The sequence below is a fragment of the Heliangelus exortis genome, chromosome 5 (genome assembly GCF_036169615.1).
Source record: "Heliangelus exortis chromosome 5, bHelExo1.hap1, whole genome shotgun sequence".
Classification (NCBI taxonomy): Eukaryota; Metazoa; Chordata; class Aves; order Apodiformes; family Trochilidae; genus Heliangelus; species Heliangelus exortis.
Genome location: NC_092426.1, coordinates 41,297,854 through 41,316,132, shown reverse-complemented (window position 1 = coordinate 41,316,132; position 18,279 = coordinate 41,297,854). Strand labels below are relative to the sequence as shown.

At 41.7% G+C, this 18,279-nt stretch overlaps 1 protein-coding gene across 1 annotated transcript in view; it reads left to right on the top strand.

Moving 5' to 3' along the window:
- HSD17B12 (hydroxysteroid 17-beta dehydrogenase 12) overlaps positions 1-17,952 on the top strand; it is an 85,270-nt gene extending 67,318 nt beyond the window's left edge. The window contains exons 8-11 of the mRNA XM_071744995.1: positions 5,205-5,286; positions 11,279-11,344; positions 15,854-16,003; positions 16,335-17,952. Of these exons, the coding sequence (XP_071601096.1) occupies positions 5,205-5,286; positions 11,279-11,344; positions 15,854-16,003; positions 16,335-16,439 (403 nt within the window). The 3' untranslated portion in view covers positions 16,440-17,952. The remainder of the gene's footprint in view (positions 1-5,204; positions 5,287-11,278; positions 11,345-15,853; positions 16,004-16,334) is intronic.
- The last annotated feature ends 327 nt before the right edge of the window (positions 17,953-18,279 follow it).

Sequence of the window (18,279 nt, the reverse complement as noted above, 5' to 3'; positions counted from 1 at the left end):
GGCAAATGTAGATTTCTAGTTAAACAGCCAAGAGATAAGGACTTTTATTTCATGTAAAGAAACTTCAGGTAGCAAAGAAGACCCAAGGAAGAGATCTGAGCCAGGGGTGTAATATTTTCCAGTAAAGTTGGAGCAGACTATGATGTTATAGTACAGTGATGGTAGCTACTCAGGCTTTTTAACTCAGAAGTTACTCCTTGCCCATCTACAGTTATTGATAGATAAAGGGGATCTTTTTGTGATACCACTGCCCTCTGAAGATGCCAACATGACAACCATTCTGATTTTTAAGGATTTGACGTGGTTTGGTTATATTTTTGTATGAACTTTGAAGCTCTAACGATCTGTTGCTTCAATTTCTTCTTTCTCTAAAGAAACACTGTGGTTGTCCACTTGGCAGACTTGAACTCTACAGTTTCTTCTTAGGACAGAGTGGTGTGTACTCAGAGCAAATCATGTGTATGTTTTTTATGTATTAACCTGGGTAAGATGAGTTGCATGAAAGGCAGCAAACCAGGATCCTGCTGACTTCTGGTTCTGCCTCCCCTTGAGCACCCCATGTCATGGTTCTTCTCACTTTCCCTGTTTCCTATGTGATCACCTCACCAATCTCAAGAGATTCTTCAAGAAGTTTTGGGGAAAAAAAAAAGGCTAATAGAATGCTAGAATAGTGGCTAAAAAAGAAAGTGCACATCTTGAACTTTTTCTTGTATGTGAGCAGCTACTTTGAATGACTGCTTCATTTGACTTGAAGACCTTGGTTTCTGTCCCAGGGAAAAATACCTGAAAAAGCTTCAATTTTCTGTTTGGTTATGTGAAGTCAGTTGAGTTTGCAGTGCAGGGAAGCAATGTCTGCAGCTGGCAGCTCTTGCAGAGTCAGAGCATCTTAACACTGCTAAGGGTCTGGAAGCAGAGGAGGACAGGGCTGGCCAGCAAATCCATCAACAACCTTACCTCTACTTGGCTGCTCTTTGGGCCAGCCATAAATTTTCAGATGGGACCATGGGGTGGGAAAAAGAGCCCTTTTCCAGGCTCTGAGAATAAAACTGAACTAAAAATCCCATCATTATTCCTCACTTGCTCAAGAAGTGCCCTGAGTAGGTAGGTATGGTGTAGGACTCCACAGCATCCCGGTGTGCACAGTCACATATTGGAGTGCTGGTTTTATGGCAGTAGAGTTCAAGACAAATAGAGAAATAGAGCAAAACTTTACAAGGTTTGCATCTGGGTCTGTAAGGAGAAAACACAAGTGCATCTTGGTGTGTCTGTTCCTTTTTATTAATAATAAGCACAGCAGCATTAGATGAAGGTCACTTCTAGTAAAGATTCTTTTACATTCTTTTTAGATTCATATAGATTCTTTGCTGTGGCTCCTCTCCCATGCTCTGAACACCTGAAGTGACATTTTAATCTGCAGCTCCCTATATTACACTTAACCAAGCAGTTCTCTGCAAGTTTTCAGGTTGCCATCTAAGGTGGGAGATGCGGGGACCTGAAACTCAGGGCTCAGTGTCCTGGGGAACAAAAGAAAACAACCACAAGAACCAGCTGACTGTTTCCAGACAAATATCAAAGTATGGTATTTATTGCCAGGGAAGTAGCAAGTGCATAATTACATTACAGAGGAAGCTTGCTCTTTCCACTTGGTGTGCAGCTGGAGCAGGAGCTGGTTGCCACAGCAACAGAGGGATGGCTAAATATATCCTGCCTGGTGCTGGGCTGCTTAAGGTAAAATGATGGGGAGGTGTGAGGGTGTGGGACTGGCTCTCTTCATCTTTACCCATTTTCTTTATTTTTTAAAGTGCATTGTTGTGTCTGATGGAGCCAGAATTTCTGTATGTTGAGCTGATGCTCATGTGGTTCTGCATCTCTGCCTAAAAATATTTCTGCGTTTCCTCTAAGAAGCAAAATTGTAGTTGGAGTAATTAGAAGTGTTTCCCCCTACACAGTTTACTTTTACTGAAGGTTTGAAGCTTTTAAGGCTAGGACTCTTTGTCTTCAGAAAGAAAAAGTAGAAAACCCAGAGGTCCATTGCCTGCTTCAAGGCACCAACACGTGGAGCTCCTGCGAGGAGCTGCTGTCATTTTGTTGTCTTTCCAAGAGGGAATTCTGCACTGGCTCAGACCATTCACTGCTCCTAGATCATGGCCAAATCATCATCTAGATATTTTGCACCTAGAAGATTCCTGCTGGAAAGCTGCAGTCTAGGCAGATGCAGTAAGACCTCTGCTTTGCTGCCAGCCTCTCTTCTAAACCTTTTTTTTACAGACAAGATGCTCATGTCCATGTAAAATCTTTGCCCCTTGCTGAATCCTCTTAAAGTTTTGTAGCAAGTCTGAATATGGAAAGAGTACTTTGTTTTATTGGATCTAGTTTTCAATCTTTAATTTAAATAAATGTTATCTTTCTTTTGTATTCTAAGAGGATAAATCAAGATACTGATCTTTGTCATTCATTAATCTGTATACTCTTATCTTAGCTGTTCTTAATAGTCTCTTAAATAGCTAAATTGAATCCATTTTTTCACCTCATCAATGTTTCAAGGCTGTTTGGGTTTTTTTCTCCTTTTCCTCTTTCTCAAGTCACCAGGCTCTTAATATTTCTGTCCTGTATTTGAGGGGTAAGGGTGTTCCATAGACTGCAAGCCAAGATTTCAGTGGTGGCAGATCCATCCCTGCCATTCCCACCATCCTGTTCTTTGGCTGGTTTTGGTGACTGCAGCACAAAAAAATAACTCCCTGTGGACTTTGCTCAGATTTTTCAGGGAGCAGATAGCTGATTTAGAGTCCAGCTAAGTCTCTGATTAATTCATCTTATTTTCATGAGTACATGTTGTTGGTTTTGTTAAGACTGATTTTTTTTTTTTTTTCATCTGCCATTTTCCAGTCTGTTCACATAGCAGTCTGAGCTCTCAAAGTTCCTTAAAGTACTCTTCAATCTGGTAATCTCTTAAAAACTGCATGAATACCCATTTCACTGCTAATCCCCATTTGAGCTCATGAATAAATATCACAAGCACCACCTGTTTTGGTAGGAACAACTTCTGGCATCCACTGTTGCTGTCGTGAAAATTCATTTCTGATTTGTGGTCTTGTTTGCTTGGTGCTACATATTCTGCTCCATCTTACTGCTTCCTTTTACCAACCAAGCCTAGCAGATAACTCCTGAATAATCCCACAAAATCTGGCCAAGGTGTTTGAAGTCCTGAATGACTGAAATGATTATTTTCTGTCACTTCAGCCATCTCATTTCTGGAGTTCAATCAATTACAGGTTTAATTCACACTTATGTCACGGCAGAAGCCCTGTTGGTTTGAATCTATTGTCACAATTTTCAAAGAGTTGGTTTAAGTTTTAAGGGTTACTGAAGCTCCTCTGATTTGTTTTCAGGGTGGTTACTGAAACCATTGTGGCCCCAGCTGCACAGGGCATCTGTGGCTGAAAAAAAATGAGAAACTTGTCAGTCTGAGGAGCTGAGCAGTGTGGTTGTGCTCAGTTTGCACTAAACACAGCATTCTTAGCAGTAGGTTTGGCTAAACTGGTTTGAATTACTATAGGGTTATAAGAAACTGAGCTACATCAGCTCCCACCTCACTCACCCACCCCCCAGTAAAATAAATTTGATTTATATGTGTAAATATATATCCATATACATATATACTAATATATGTATATATATACACACACATATATATATATATTTATATCACTATGCCCACTAAAGCCTGTCCTGAAGTGCTTCATCTATATGTTTTTTAAAGACTTCAAGGGATGGTGACCCCAGCAGCTCCCTGGGCAGCTGTCCCAGGGCCTGACCACTCTTTCAGTACAGAAATTCTTCCTCAGATCTCATCCAAACCTCCCCTGCTGCCACTTCAGACCATTTCCTCTGCTCCTGTCATTATCCACCTGGGAGAAGAGCCCAACACCCCCCTCCCTACAACCTCCTTGCAGGGAGCTGCAGAGGGCAATGAGCTCTCCCCTCAGCCTCCTCTTCTCCAAACTCAACATTCCCACTTCCCTCATTCTCTCCTCACAGGACTTGTTCTCCAGACCCTTCCCCACCTTGCTTCCCCTTCTCTGGACTCTCTCAGCTCCTCAATGTCCTTCTTGGAGTGAGGAGCCCAGAACAGAACCCTGAGCACAGGGACAGCATCACTGCCCATCTCCTGCTGGCCACACCACTCCTGACACAAGCCAGGATACTGGTGGCCCTCTTGGCCACCTGGGCACACTGCTGGCTCAGATTCAGCTGGGGATCACCCAGCACCCCCAGGTCCTTTTCCAGCTGGTACCTTTCCAGCCACTCCTCCCCAAGCCTGTGGTGCTGCTGGGGTTGTTGTGACCCAAATGCAGGACCTGGCACTTGGCATTTTTGGACCTCAGCCCATGGATCCAGCCTGTCCAGGTCCCTCTGCAGAGTATTCCTACCCTCAGGCAGACCAACATTCCCACCCAGCTTGGGGTCATCTCCAAACTTGCTCAGGAAGCCCTCAGTTCCTCATCTAGATCACTGATGATTTTGGACAGGACCAGCCCCAAAACTGAGCCCTGGGGAACAGCACTGGTGACCAGTTACCAACTGGGTTTAACTAATTTCTGACTGGTACCTTTCCTGTGGAATACCTCCAGTGCTATGGTAACACCACTGTAAAACAACTCTTGATTTCTGTAGTCATCCCCTGAGTATTATATGTGTTATATGAGAACCTTCTGTAGCAGTAGTTTCCTTTGGGGAGCAGTGGATTCTGAACCTTTGAGCAAGAGATTCTGATGTTTCCTGTCTTGAGAATCCATCAAAAAGTACCATTTAGCAGGTGAAATGGGTTATCAAAGTGTAAAGTGTACAACAAACTCGTGTTGCTTTTTCTGTCGCCTTAGCCCAAGATTTAAAAGTTGCTTTTTAGATTTGTGTCAGTGTTGCTCAGGCAGTCTGGCAGAGTTTAGCCCAGGCTGTGTGTATAAATATCTATAAAGCTTTGATTCTCTTCCTATAATGATCCTGGAGTTGTTCATGAACCTTGCTGAATCCTTACGTTGTGCTTAAAGTCATATTAGGAGATTGCACTTCAGAATTTGGTTGTTTTTTTTAAACATCTCCATCTCAGTTGCATCCTAAAGGTTTTCCTTCAGCTTGCAGTCATTTTCTGCAGCATACAAGAAATTTCCTTTGTTTCATGGCACTGTATTTTCATTTGCTTTCAGATCCAAAGGGGTAATCCTGAATATTGCCTCAGCTGCAGGGATGTATCCAACACCACTGCTGACTCTTTACTCCTCAACCAAGGTAAGTGTTCTTTTCCACACTGAAATCAAGTGTCAAACACAAGCTGGAGGAATTCAGTGTTTTGGTGTCCATCTAGTGGTGCTTTTGTGAACTAAAAGTGCTTGGAGTCTAACTTCAGGTTTTTCCAATAGTGGAAGCTGGGAGGTCAAGAGGAAAATTTACTGCAAAGGTTTACTGGGATGAAAATTACTAATTTCTATCAGGCATTCTACTTTTAGATGTTAAAGGATGGTAGTCTACCAAGCTTAGTATGAGGATGAGGGAGGACAGTGAATAAGTTTAAAATACTTCATTTTTTCGACTTAGAAATTTTTTCCCTAATTTTACTGAAGGTGTGTATCATATATATGTATATATTTATTGGAGTAGGACTCTTTGGATCTTTGTCCTCCTTTTTAATTACTTGCCTTAAGTTCAGCATTTGAGGAAAGAGAAAGGAAAGAGTTTTAGGGCTCACTGTTACCAAATATTCAACTTCCCTTGACCAGCTGGCCATACATCCTAGAACAGGTTGCCCAGAGAGGTGGTGGAAGCCCCATCCATCCCTGGAAGTTTTTAAGGCCCCAGGATGGGGCTCTGAGCAACCTGAGCTGGTGTCCCTGCCCATACAGGGTTTTTGGAACTGGATGAGCTTAAAGGTCCCTTCCAACCCTGAAAATTCTATGATAATGTAGCCCAGGATGTCATTTGATGTTCTTGACTGGATTATTGGCTTTCTTCTTCCTGACAGCCGCTGTAAATTCAAGGTTCTTTGCAGCAGGGCTGCTACCCAGACAGAATTAAGGCATGGCTTTATCCCCCTCTTTATGCAGAACTTTGCCCTTTGCTCTCTGCCAGTCAAGACATCTCATGGTGCTGAAAAATAATCAAGTTTATCAGGGCTGTTCTGGACTGGAGCCTGGTGTGTCAGCTGCTCCACTGATGGCAGCTGCAGATATGCTGAGGGTGGGCTCTGTGTCATCATCTGAAGTTGCTGATAGGAGGTCCTGACAAATCTGGACCTCTCTACTGGTCTGTAGGGTCCTCTGTGGTTATCAGCCAGGTGGCAATTATTGATCAGGGCCCTTTGAGCCTGCTGGTTCAGCCTGGCCAGCACTTTGTGCTTTCTATCTTTCTATCTTTCTTTCTATCTTTCTTTCTATCTTTCTTTCTATCTTTCTTTCTATCTTTCTATCTTTCTTTCTATCTTTCTTTCTATCTTTCTTTCTATCTTTCTTTCTATCTTTCTTTCTATCTTTCTTTCTATCTTTCTTTCTATCTTTCTATCTGTCTTTCTGTCATTCTATCTATCTATCTATCTATCTATCTATCTATCTATCTATCTATCTATCTTTCTATCTATCTATCTTTCTTTCTATCTATCTTTCTATCTTTCTATCTTTCTATCTTTCTATCTATCTTTCTATCTTTCTATCTTTCTATCTTTCTATCTTTCTATCTTTCTATCTTTCTATCTATCTATCTATCTATCTATCTTTGTTCATCTATCTGCTGCAGAATATGGTGTCAGAAGCTTTACTGATATAAAAATGTATCCATAGAGACACATCCATATATTTTATATATATTAAAGATGTTTCCCTCATCTACAAAACCAGTCAACCTCATTGTAGAAAGCAAAGTAGTTGGTCAAACATGATTTGCTGTTGTTAATTCTATTTCTGTGCTTGGAAGTGAATTCCAAGAGGAGGCTCCATGATCTTTCCACAAACTGAGTTAAAGCTGATGGGGGTCATTCTTGCTTTTGCAAGGTGGGATATGTTATCCCTCTTCCAGCTGGCAGAGAACTCCCCCATTTTCTGTAGTTTTCCAGCTATTGTAGGCAGGAGGTTTGTATCCACCCAGAGTTCTTTCAGGTCTCCAGAGAATCCATCTGGCTCCATGGATTTCAGCATATGGAGGTTTTATGAGTGGTCCCTAAATTGTTGCTTTCTCTTTGGTTAAACAAAGCTGGTGCATGCATGTGCCAAAGGCCAGACAAGTGTTGAAAGCCTTCACCTTTTTCTGTCCTTTTTCCCTTGGTTGTCTCCCTAATCTATCAACAGATTCCCATTTCTCCAAAAGTCCTCTTGAAGCTGGTGTGCCTGTAGGGTCCTTCACTGCTACCCTTAATGTCCTTTCCTAGCTTAGGTTTTACTCCTAGGTACCCCATCATGTTTCATGTTTCTCTTCTGTTATTTCTCCTTGGTTTTGTCTCTCATTTGCTCATTTTAGTTCATTTTAGCCAAACACTCCCAGTGAAATTTCCTGTCTTGTTCCCCAGTGGGCTGCTTTGGTTTGCCACTTCAGAAGTCACCAGATCCACATTCCAGGTTTAATTTACCTGCTCTGCTTTCTCTTTGTGGCACTTGGACAATTTTGTCTTTCTACATCCGAGCTTTTTTTTTTTTTTTTTTTCCCAGAGGATACTTACAGGGTCTTCTAAAGTAATCCCCTAAAATGTCTCCAGGTAATGCTGTAAAGCACAGAATGTGGATGCACAGTATGGAACTGAAGTATAAATGACAAAACTAAATGAAGGAGACATTTATCTGCTAATATAGCAGCACTGGCACTCACTGCAACTTTTTCAGGCACCCCTGGTAATTTCCTGAAGTACTCCAAGGATTTCTGAGCCTAGGGAGAACCCTGATGTGATGAAGAAACCTTCAGTGGTGTCATTCATGTTAGAACAGACCTGTGTTTCCTTGAGACTCTTATTCCCAGAAAGGAATTGATGCACACTGCTTTATTAATTCTAAAGGAGGGAATATTCAAGTTTAGAAATCATGAAAGCTTGAATTAATTTTAGCTGATAAAATTTGCTCTTGAAATAGCTGCTTCCTGAGAACACGGTTCTTTGTTTTACTACAAAAAGTCACTTTTTGGTGTGGCAGTGCCTTCAGCTTTAGGGAAGGAATTGGGCTGCTGAGCTCAGTGATGATATTCATTACACTGCTTTGGCAATAAGAATCCCAACTATTCCCTCCCCCTAAGAAACTCACAGGTTAAATAATCTGCTGATTCTCAGCACTGCTCATCTACCACAGCAAAATTAGTGAGCATGAATGTGACTCCCCTAATGTAGCCATAAAAAACTCTATCTGCAATTTCTAGGGGTTTTTTTACCTCCTCTATATAGAAGGACTTTAAGCACAGTATCCTTCAGGTCTAAGTTAATGGGTTTTGCCAATTATCAGTAGCAGCCCAACTCTCTAACCTTCCCATGGAGAATTCCCTCTCCCACAATAGGAAGGGAGGCACTTTTCAAGCTATCAGCCCTGGTTTTAACAGGCTTACCTGCATTAATATTGATGAGAAATTAATACTGATGATTTTTTTCCTTCCCAACCACACCCTTAGTATTTTGGTTTGTTACTGGATATCCAAGAAGTAGTTTTCTTTATGCAGGGGTTACCTCCATCAGGGGATGCTCAATTAGAGAGTGTTCTGGAGGTAGGAAACCCACTTCATCTTGAATAAAATCTTTGAGTAGAAAAGCTCCAAAGTGTGTCTGGATGCTGGAAGTTGCCTTTGCTTCTCATGAACACTCTCTGTATTGCAACCTCTGTCACAAGTAGAGAGGATGCTCTCTTTTTTCCATATATTTTGGAGCAGTAATTGATTTCAGGACTCTGCCATGTAGAAATAGTTAGAAATTTGCATGATCAAAAGCTTATACGTCAATGTAGCTACTAATTTATTTTAATACATCAATGATATGCTCTGCAGTAAAAAAAAAAAAAAAGGAATCTACCTGCTACACAGCAAAATTTAGTGCTCTTGTGGATCTTGTGTGTGCTCAGGAAAGTGTAGAAATAGCCCAGCAGTGTGGGAGTTTCTTTTGCTCCTTGTGTTCTGTGTTCTGTGGGGTGACCTCAGCAGGAAAACCAGCACTGGAAAAAAGCTTTGAGCACTGGTTTCAGCTGGGACTTTTGTGAATCCAGTGATGTGGTGTCAGGGTTTAACACTGGCCCAGCAATTAAACCAAGTGCCAGATGCTCTCTATTCATCTCTCTCTCCTCCCTGATAAAGAAAGGAGAGAGAATAAGGGAGAGAGACTGATGGGTTGGAAACTAAACTACACAGCATTAATGAAACAATAATGATAAATAGGAAAAATTACTGAATATATACAAATATACAGGAAGATGGATACCACGTTCCTTCCCCCTTTTTCCCCCAGTAACTCTCACATCACCACCGAGGCTGCAGGGCAGCCCTGGGAAAGTCCAGGCTGGAATCCTGGAGTTGGCAGCAGTTGGGAGCTGGAGGCAGGAACACACAGATTCAGGCTGGAATGGATCAGGAGCACAGGCAGAGGAATGGATGGAATCATCCCAGGATGCCAAAGGAAACAGGGAATGGGTGAAGAAAGGGAAGCAGGAAGGGCAGGAAGCTGGAAACTGGAAGCTTGGCCCTCGTGATGCCTCAAATTTATCCTGAGTATGAGGTGTATGGGATGGAATACTCTGTTTGGTCAGTTCTGGCATCTCTCTTGTCCGTTTCTCCCCAAAGGAGGCTGCAGGTGGGACCTCTTTATTCCTTCTGGAGGGCAAAATGTTCCTCAGAGCTGAGCAGTGGCCTTGGCTCTGCTGTAACTATAACCATGGAGTGGGATCAGTCCCAGAAGCAGACACTGGGAAACTTGCTGTTCATTTCAGCAGTGCAGCTACTGACAAGAGACTGAGCTGAAAGGAAAAGTACAAGACAGAAAATCCCCTTTATCCTGGCCCAAACCAGGACATGTGGTCAGCATGCAAAGACCTCAAAGCAGATGCTGGAGTTTTCTCTTTGAACCTGGGCTGAAGCAAATGCTTCTTAGGGACTTGAATTACATGGATAAGATGGGTTTAATTCCTTCAGCTGAAGTGACTCCATTCATCCTGCTTGGCTCTATTATTTCACTAAAACAGGGAACCACAGGAAAACCTGGTGTTTTGTCTCACGGGACTGCAGGAGGGAAAAGTGGAAAGGTGGTTGGGAAGAACCTGGGGAGGGGGAATCTCTGCTGGTTTGAACTGATGGAGAGCCTTGGGTTATTAGGACAATACTGGGGTTATTAGGACAATACTGGGGTTCTTAGGACAATACTGGGGTTCTTAGGACAATACTGGGGTTATTAGGACAATACTGCGGTTATTAGGACAATACCTGGGTTATTAGGACAATACTGGGGTTATTAGAACAGTACTTGGGTTATTAGGACAATACCTGGATTATTAGGACAATACTTGGGTTATTAAGACAATACTTGGGTTCTTAGGACAATACCTGGGTTCTTAGGACAATACCTGGGTTCTTAGGACAGTAGCTGGCTTCTTAGGACAGTAGCTGGGTTCTTAGGACAATACTTGGGTTATTAGGACAGTACTGGGGTTATTAGGACAGTACTGGGGTTATTAGGACAAAACTTTCCTGTTGTGATTGTGGAGGTGGCTGTATCAGATCCAGGGATATCCTGAGGGCATGAAGTGGCATCCACCTTTTAAGCCCTTTTAATATCTTTTAATACTTTTTAATATCTACAAGTTCTAGAAGCCTGGGGGAGAACCTGGTAAGTGGACTTCAGGAGTAGGAAGCAGCACCACATAGGGAGGCATTTCTTAAAATATAAATGCAGAAGACAAAATATTTAAACACTAACCATGCCCAATAGAAACCTCCTTAAATCACTCTTTAAAAAGCAATTCTAAGTGTCTGACATAAGCAGTGGGCAGTGTGAGCATACAAAGTCTTTATTTTTTTTTTTTTAACTAGGCCTTATGTAGCTAATTAATCCCTTTTCCTCCTAAATGAAGAAATATTTTGATTTGTTGCTATGAGCCTTCTGTAAAAATGCTTTATAAGCAGAGGCCTTCTACTCAGGTGGCATTCCTCTAATATCCAAACTTTCTCTGACAACCTAAGCTTTTTTCCCTTTGAAAACAGGAGCTATAAATAGCAATAAAAACATCCAAACTTCAAGAGTTTCCCTTTTCATCTGAACCAAGCTGCATCTTTTCCTCTCCAGGCTTTTGTGGATTATTTCTCCAGGGGCCTCCATGCAGAATACAAGAGCAAGGGCATCATTGTGCAGGTGAGTGCTTGGTTCCATGGCAGCCCGGTAACCACAGCAACCCGGGTGGCTTGGTAACAAAAAAATCAGAATATTCTCTTATTCAGGAGGGTGTGACATGGGTTAAGGGTGAGGGTTGCCTCTGATCCCAGTAGTTTGCTTGAGTTGCTCTGAAATGGTAGGACTTGAGGCAAGGAGAAAGACAGGGGGTGTGGTTTGATTTTTTTGGGGTTTTTTTGGGTTGGTGGTTTTGGGTTTTGGTTTTTTGGGTTTTTTTATTGCTGGTTTGGGGGTTTTTTTATTTTGGTTTTGGTTTGCTTTTTTGGGGTTTTTTTGTTTGGTTTTGGTTTTTTGGGGTTTTTTTTGGTTGGTTTCGGGTTGGTTTTTTTTGGTTTGGTTTTGGCTTGGTTTTTTGGGTTTTTTTTTTTTTGGTTTCGTGTTTTTGGGGTTTTGGGGGTTTTTTTTTTGTTTGGGGGTTTTTTGTTGGCTTGTTTTTTTTTGTTTTGGTTTTGGTTTGGTTTTCTGGGTTTGTTTGGTTTGGTGGTTTTGGGTTTTGGTTTTTTGGGTTTTCTTTGGGGTTCTTTTTTGTTTTTGTTTTGTTTTTTGGGGGTTTTTTGTTTGGTTTGGTGTTTTGGGGTTTTGTTTTTGGGGTTTTTTTTGTTTGGTTTGGGGGGTCTTTTTTGGTTTGGTTTTGGTTTTTTTGGGGTTTGTTTTTTGGGGTTTTTTTTGGTTGGTTAGTTCTGGTGTTTCTGGGTTTTTTGGTTTGGGGGTTTGGGGATTTTTTTTTGTTGGTTTGGTTTTGGTTTTTTGGATTTTTTTGGTTTGCTTTGGAGGTTTTTTAATTTGGTTTGGGCTTTTTTTTTGGTTTTTTTTTTTGGTTTTTTTTGTTTTTTAAGCTGGTGGTGGTAACTGAACCTCTAAAATATTCCCCCAAACTCTGTGCACCCCTAGAATACATCTTTACACAACATAACCTACTGGAATGCACTTCTGAAGGGAATTCTGCAGAGATTCCATGGGCAGCTCCTCAAAAGGCAGCAGCAATCCCATTCCCTGCAGGGGCAGTGGATCAGCTGCTCTTGGAAGGGTGGCAGAAGGAACAAACAAAAACCTCAAAGCCCCTTTCTATCTAATGAACTGATTTAATTGTACTACTGGCTTTCCAAGTCCCTAATGAGTCTTGATTCCCCCCAGTTTAATTTTTCTTTCAGTTGAGTCTCTCTCATTCATCCCCCATAAGGGGGGGAGAGGAATTACTAGAGAGGAGCTGTGATTCCTTCAGTTGCCAGCCCAGGACTGAACTGTGACATTTCCCTGTTCTGGATGGTGCTTCTTAAAAACCTTATGAGGAATAAGGCACAAAGTTCCCTCCCTTTTTGATGTAATTCCTAAGCTTAAGAGCACAGCCTTTCTTCCTGGCTAAAGCATAAAGAAGTTGTCACCAAGGCTATGTTGCCTTTTGATGTCCTAAAATTTTTTCTTTTCTCCTTTAAGCATCCTTAGCAAAACAAGAACCAGAATTTCTCTGGATTTTAACATCCAGATGTTTAGTTCCAGCTGTCTGGCATAATATCCTGTCCCAGTTCCTGAGGGAGGTTTGTGTCAAGAAGACAATTTCTGGGTGCTGGTTTTACTGGGAGCTCTTCCCATGTACTCACTGACCTTTTAATGGGAACCTCATTTAAACCTAGATTTAATCCTTTAAGTCAACATCTTAAAGGATGCTTTTGGGGACTGTTGGCAGTGGACAGAAAGCTAGCAGAGGGGTGCAGGAAAGCATTCTAACTCCTGTTGTTAGGGAACTTCTCAAGGAGAGAACAGACAACATTAGTTTTCTGATGGGATTATAATATATATATAATATATAATATTTAATATATAATATATAATATATATACCTTCTCAGAGTGCTTGATACTGTGCCCTAACACTCTGAGAAGTCTAAACTCATGTGCAGAACTGAAGGATGCCTGAAAAAGGGACCTGCTCAGCACAGAGAGTGTTTGGTGTGTGCTCTCAAGTGGGTTAAGATGGAGCAGCTTGTAATGTTCTGTGCCTCCTTGTCACGTTCTCTTCTCTCAGGGCTTTCCAAGCTTTTCCTTGGCTTCATCCCCAAACCCTCCAGCATCAGGTCAATTTTTACCATGCTGCAAGTTTGTTACACTTTCCACTTTTACCCTTTTATCTTAATTCTGCCTCCCCAATGTGGTTCAAGTTGTATCACCTGCAGATTTCATTTCATTACCAGAGAGCTGTTCTTTTGACCCATTTCATCTCTGTGCAGCATCACCCTCCCCTCAATCTGTGGGCACAGTCTCCAAATGAGACTGGAGGAACTGATAAAGAGTATTTTTCTTTTCTACATCAATAATATGAAGCCTCCCAGTAAGTTTTCCTTCCTGCTCAAGCCTATTGCAAACTGTAAAGCACAGATTCTACCAACACAGCTTCAGTGGCAATAGAGCCTGGGTGTGGGGAGCTGTGTGTGTGTTGTGTTATTGTTTCTAAGCTCTTTTTCTGGTGTTTTCTCAGGTGAAGCTGCTGTTACCTTGATGTTATTTAGAGACAGATGCTTGCAGGAGAAAGAAATGTCACATATTTGAGATGTGGTGTTCCTATGGGCAATTCTAAGCAGGCAGTGTCCTCCTCCCCAACTTTGGCTTAAGTGCTCTGTCAGGCTGAAAGGAAAGCAAAGAAGAGAGGAAAAAAAAAAAACCAAACCAAACCTGTTCTGTGTGCTGTGAAGCCTGGGGATCAAGCAGTGCTAATGTCTGGTTGCTTTTTCAAATATCCCCCTGCACAAGTGTTTGCCCCTTGGTGCTGTGCAGTGCCTGAGCTGGGTGATGCAGTTCCCTCCTGAGGTGTCTTCAGAGGAGAGCAAGACAGAAAATAAATCTTAACTCTATCTTGCCACTCTGTGTGGTGATGAATTGTTTTTTGAATTGGTGACTAGAATTGTTTTCTTTTGAAAAACACTAAGCTAGAGTTTCAGTATAGAAATGTAATCTGAAAATGGTTGACATTCTGGGACTGAGGCTTAGGTACCTGTGCTGTTATGGTAACAGAATCAGTAGTTTTCTTATCCAAGCATTTGTATCTTTTGGTGACTTGAAGGCAATACCAACTGTTCATACTTCTAGAATGTAGATCTCCATTTTTTTCCCTCTCCATTTGAAAGTATATTTTTGAAAGCCCTCTTTATAGAGAGAAGTGCACACTTTCCATGTTCTAAGGGGAAGGAACAGGCAGACATATTAATTTTTCTATTTGTGGTGGTCAAAGTGCTGTTGAAATACACACAGATAAATAGTCAGTGAGGGTTCAAGTGCTCCTTTTCCCCTTGTGCTAGGCTTGTGAGAGCGTGATAGTGAGGTTGATGTTTCTGAGGTCAAGCACATGTGCTCAGTGTTCTGTAAGATGCTGTCACAGGGGAAAAAAGTTCCCAAATGGTAACTTGCCCAAATACACTGAGTTTTGAGATGATACTCTCCTTTTGAGATCCTTTTGTGCTGCCTAAGTGGACACACACTTCTCTGAGACCTCAGAGCTCCCTGCTGTGGGAATGGAATCACTAACAGAGCCACGAGTCAGCTGCCAATGTTTTAGGAGCTCCTTGTCCAAGAGGTGAGGTTCCAGCCTCTCAAAGCTGGGGAGATGTGGTGTGACAATATCTGGATGAGTGGCTCTAGACCAGTGCTTTGTGATTCCATTTTTTTCGAGGCCATCATTGAGGAAAAGTTGAAAGCAAGGCTAAATCCGTGACTAGAGGAAAGAAGATTTTTTTTTTTTTCCCCAGTGTGCATGCATTCCCTTTCCTTCTCTAGTGAAGGAGATAGCTGGCATGTGGGTTTGGATCCTCAGTGTCTCTCTCAACCCATACCCATGCTGCTTCCTTTTCCATTATGCCAGGATTCCTTTTGCCAGGATTCATTTCCATAGTGCCAGGATTCATTCCTTGTGTCCTTGAGGTCTTCCCCTGTGGTCCTGATTGCTGCTCCTTCCTCCAAGCCCTCCTGTGCAGTTAACAGCTTCGTGTCCCAGGTCTCCTGATGTTGTTCCCTTTCCTTCTGCCTTGTGGTTCTGTACAGGTGCCAAACTATACTTGTTACTCAAGTATAAAATCCCCATCCTGGGTTCTGCACCTCCTTCCCAAGCCCACATGGGGAGTTTACTCCAAAGAAATAACACTGCATTTTCTGTGAAAAAGCTGAAATGGAGTTTGGACTCACAAATGTTAAGAAAGGGTTTTTCAGCATTGCAAGAGCAGTTTTTTTAGGGCCCCACCTGGGGATGCTGAGTGTCAGCAGACCACTGATCTACCCTTCCCACTCCAAATGTGTCCCACAAGATTCCCAATTTAAAATACTTTGGATATTGTTCACTGTGATCTTACGAGAGTCACAAAGAAGGCTGCTAGAGCTGGAATTCAGTAGGCAGGCTCCCTGATTTCCAAGGATTTTCCTTTCTGGAAGGATCTGTGAGTTAATCTGAAAGCATTCTCTGCTTAACATGACCTTTCCCTCTGTGCAGAGTGTTCTACCATATTATGTGGTAACAAAACTCTCCAAAATCCGCAAGGCAACCTTTGATAAGCCCACTCCTGAAACCTATGTCAGAGCTGCCTTGGGCACAGTGGGTCTGCAGTCCCAGACCAACGGGTGCCTGCCCCATGCCCTCATGGTAAGTCACCTTGGAAAATCTGGAATATCCTTTGTATGTGTTTATTAAGCCTTCATTCAAGGCCAGGTGGGATGGGGCTCGGGGCTTGGGTTGGTGGGAGGTGTCCTTGCCCATGCAGGAGGTTGGAACTTGATGGTCTTTAAGAAACATTCCAATCCAACCCATTCTATGATTATTTGAATTATTTTTAATATAGAGTATATTTTTATCAGCTTCTAATCATAATTTGGTAATACTTGTGTGTGCTGGTAGCTGTTCAGTCTTGCCTAGTACGAGATGTAAAAAGCTGAGACTTTCCCCCCTCCCTCACGTTTTTTTTTATCTTTTTTAGGCATGGATCTTTTCTCTTCTACCTACACCTTCTGTCATTAATTTTCTCATGAAAACAAACAAGCAAATACGGGCTCGTTACTTGAAAAAAATGAAGGAGAAATAAGTCAGAGGCAACTTGATCTCAGAAACCTGGGGCTCCTGTAGGTTCCATGCCCACGCTGCAGCATCAAGTAGTTCCCAAAGTCTTCAATCCTAGGTCTAACAAACAAAACATTCATGTGCTGAAGACACAGGTGAAACAGGACCTTTAACTTCTAATATTGATTAAAAAATAGGCTTTATTTGTTTATAGCTGTTATTGGGGGTGGGAAGTGCTTTGGACTAAGAAGTACTTACAAGGACTTGATCAGGGTGTTGTGGCCATCACATCTATGTATTCTGCACATGGGTAAGTCAGAAAAATAGTAGTTCTTGCCTATTTCTGGACGTGTGGGGAGGAGTGGGAAGGAAGCATATTTATTTTAAAAGGTAACCTAGCACTGTTGACAGAGTGTAACTTTCTTCCAGCTCAGGTTTTGGGTACTTGCAAGGATTCTGTATTTTCAGCCAGCTCACAACTGCTCCCCTGCTTGCACAGTCCAGTGTGGTTTTTGGTTAGGAACTTCAGGGAAATGGACCAAACCCCAGAATGAGTGTAATTGCTCATCTATAAATATATACATAAAGCCACATTGCAGAAAGTATTAAAATTCCTTGGTTCTTGAGTATGGATTCTAACTTTTCAGTAATATGTAATCTTTACGATTCATAATAACATTTTTAAAAGTTCAGTGCCTGCTCTTTGTAATAGGTGGTGGTAACACAATGTAGATAAATGTCACAAGTTTTGTTTTTTGCTGGTTGCTATGTAAAAGATTATGGGCACTTTAAATGCAGAGCTTGAAATGAGTTATTCTCCTTGTTAGCAACGATGTTTAAATTCTTTTTGAGGTAATGTATCAGTCTGGTTTTTGGTGAGACCCTTTGAAATGTGAATCCTGAATATTTGAGACACCTTTAAAAATGAGAACTTCTCTAAATGTAGAAAAATTTAAAATTCTTTTTAATTTGTGTTCAAATTAACCGATTAGTTTCATGGTTCTGTTCTGAAATCGGATGCTCCAGTGAGGATGAAATTACCCAACTCCAGGAGATACAGGAATCAGATTATATGAGAACCCTGCACTGCTGTTGTCAGTATTTGTGTACTCTTTTAATAAAAAAAGACTTTGGCATCTAACAGTCCTTTTTATCAACATAAAATCAAATTGCAAGCAGGCTACCAATGTTTTCTGTGGTGACCTCCTGTGGCTGAAGAGTGGAGGTTGTTTTCTGTCCTTGAAATAATAATTTCAAGCTCTGATTTTGAAGTAAAATACGTTCTACTGAGACATGATTTGGGGCTAACCTTTCTGTACATTGAAAAAACCTGAATACCGATGCAATGGTGCTGATCAAATATGAGATGCAGATCCTATTCCATAGCTTTCTTAATTTTTTGGAACAGGGATGGTGAAGTCAGTGGTGTGAAGTTCTGTAAGAGCTTGGTTTGCTCTGGATCTGATGTGGAAGGATTGGACTAAACAGTCTGTATGTTCTTGACTTTATAAGGCAAATAAAATGGAATTCACTCTCTACCTTTGGTTTCGTTCCTTTGTCCTGTTTTTTCACCAAGATAGAATTCTAGACTCAATTTTCAAGGAAGCTGCAAGTTTCAGAAGACTGCAGCACCTGATCCTCTGAGAACAAAGTTGGTCAAGACACTTTGGTTTAGTTTGTGATCAACCATGGTGTGGGGGTTTTTGGAGGGGTCGTGTTCTTTAGCAGGTTGGGATTATCCAGGTGCTAATAAATAATAGTAATAAATCTGGCCAACAGAGGCATTCCATAGCATAACCATCATGCTCACTATAAGCTGGGAAGTTGGATGGGGCTATGTCTCTTTCCTCAGTGGCTGCCATCCC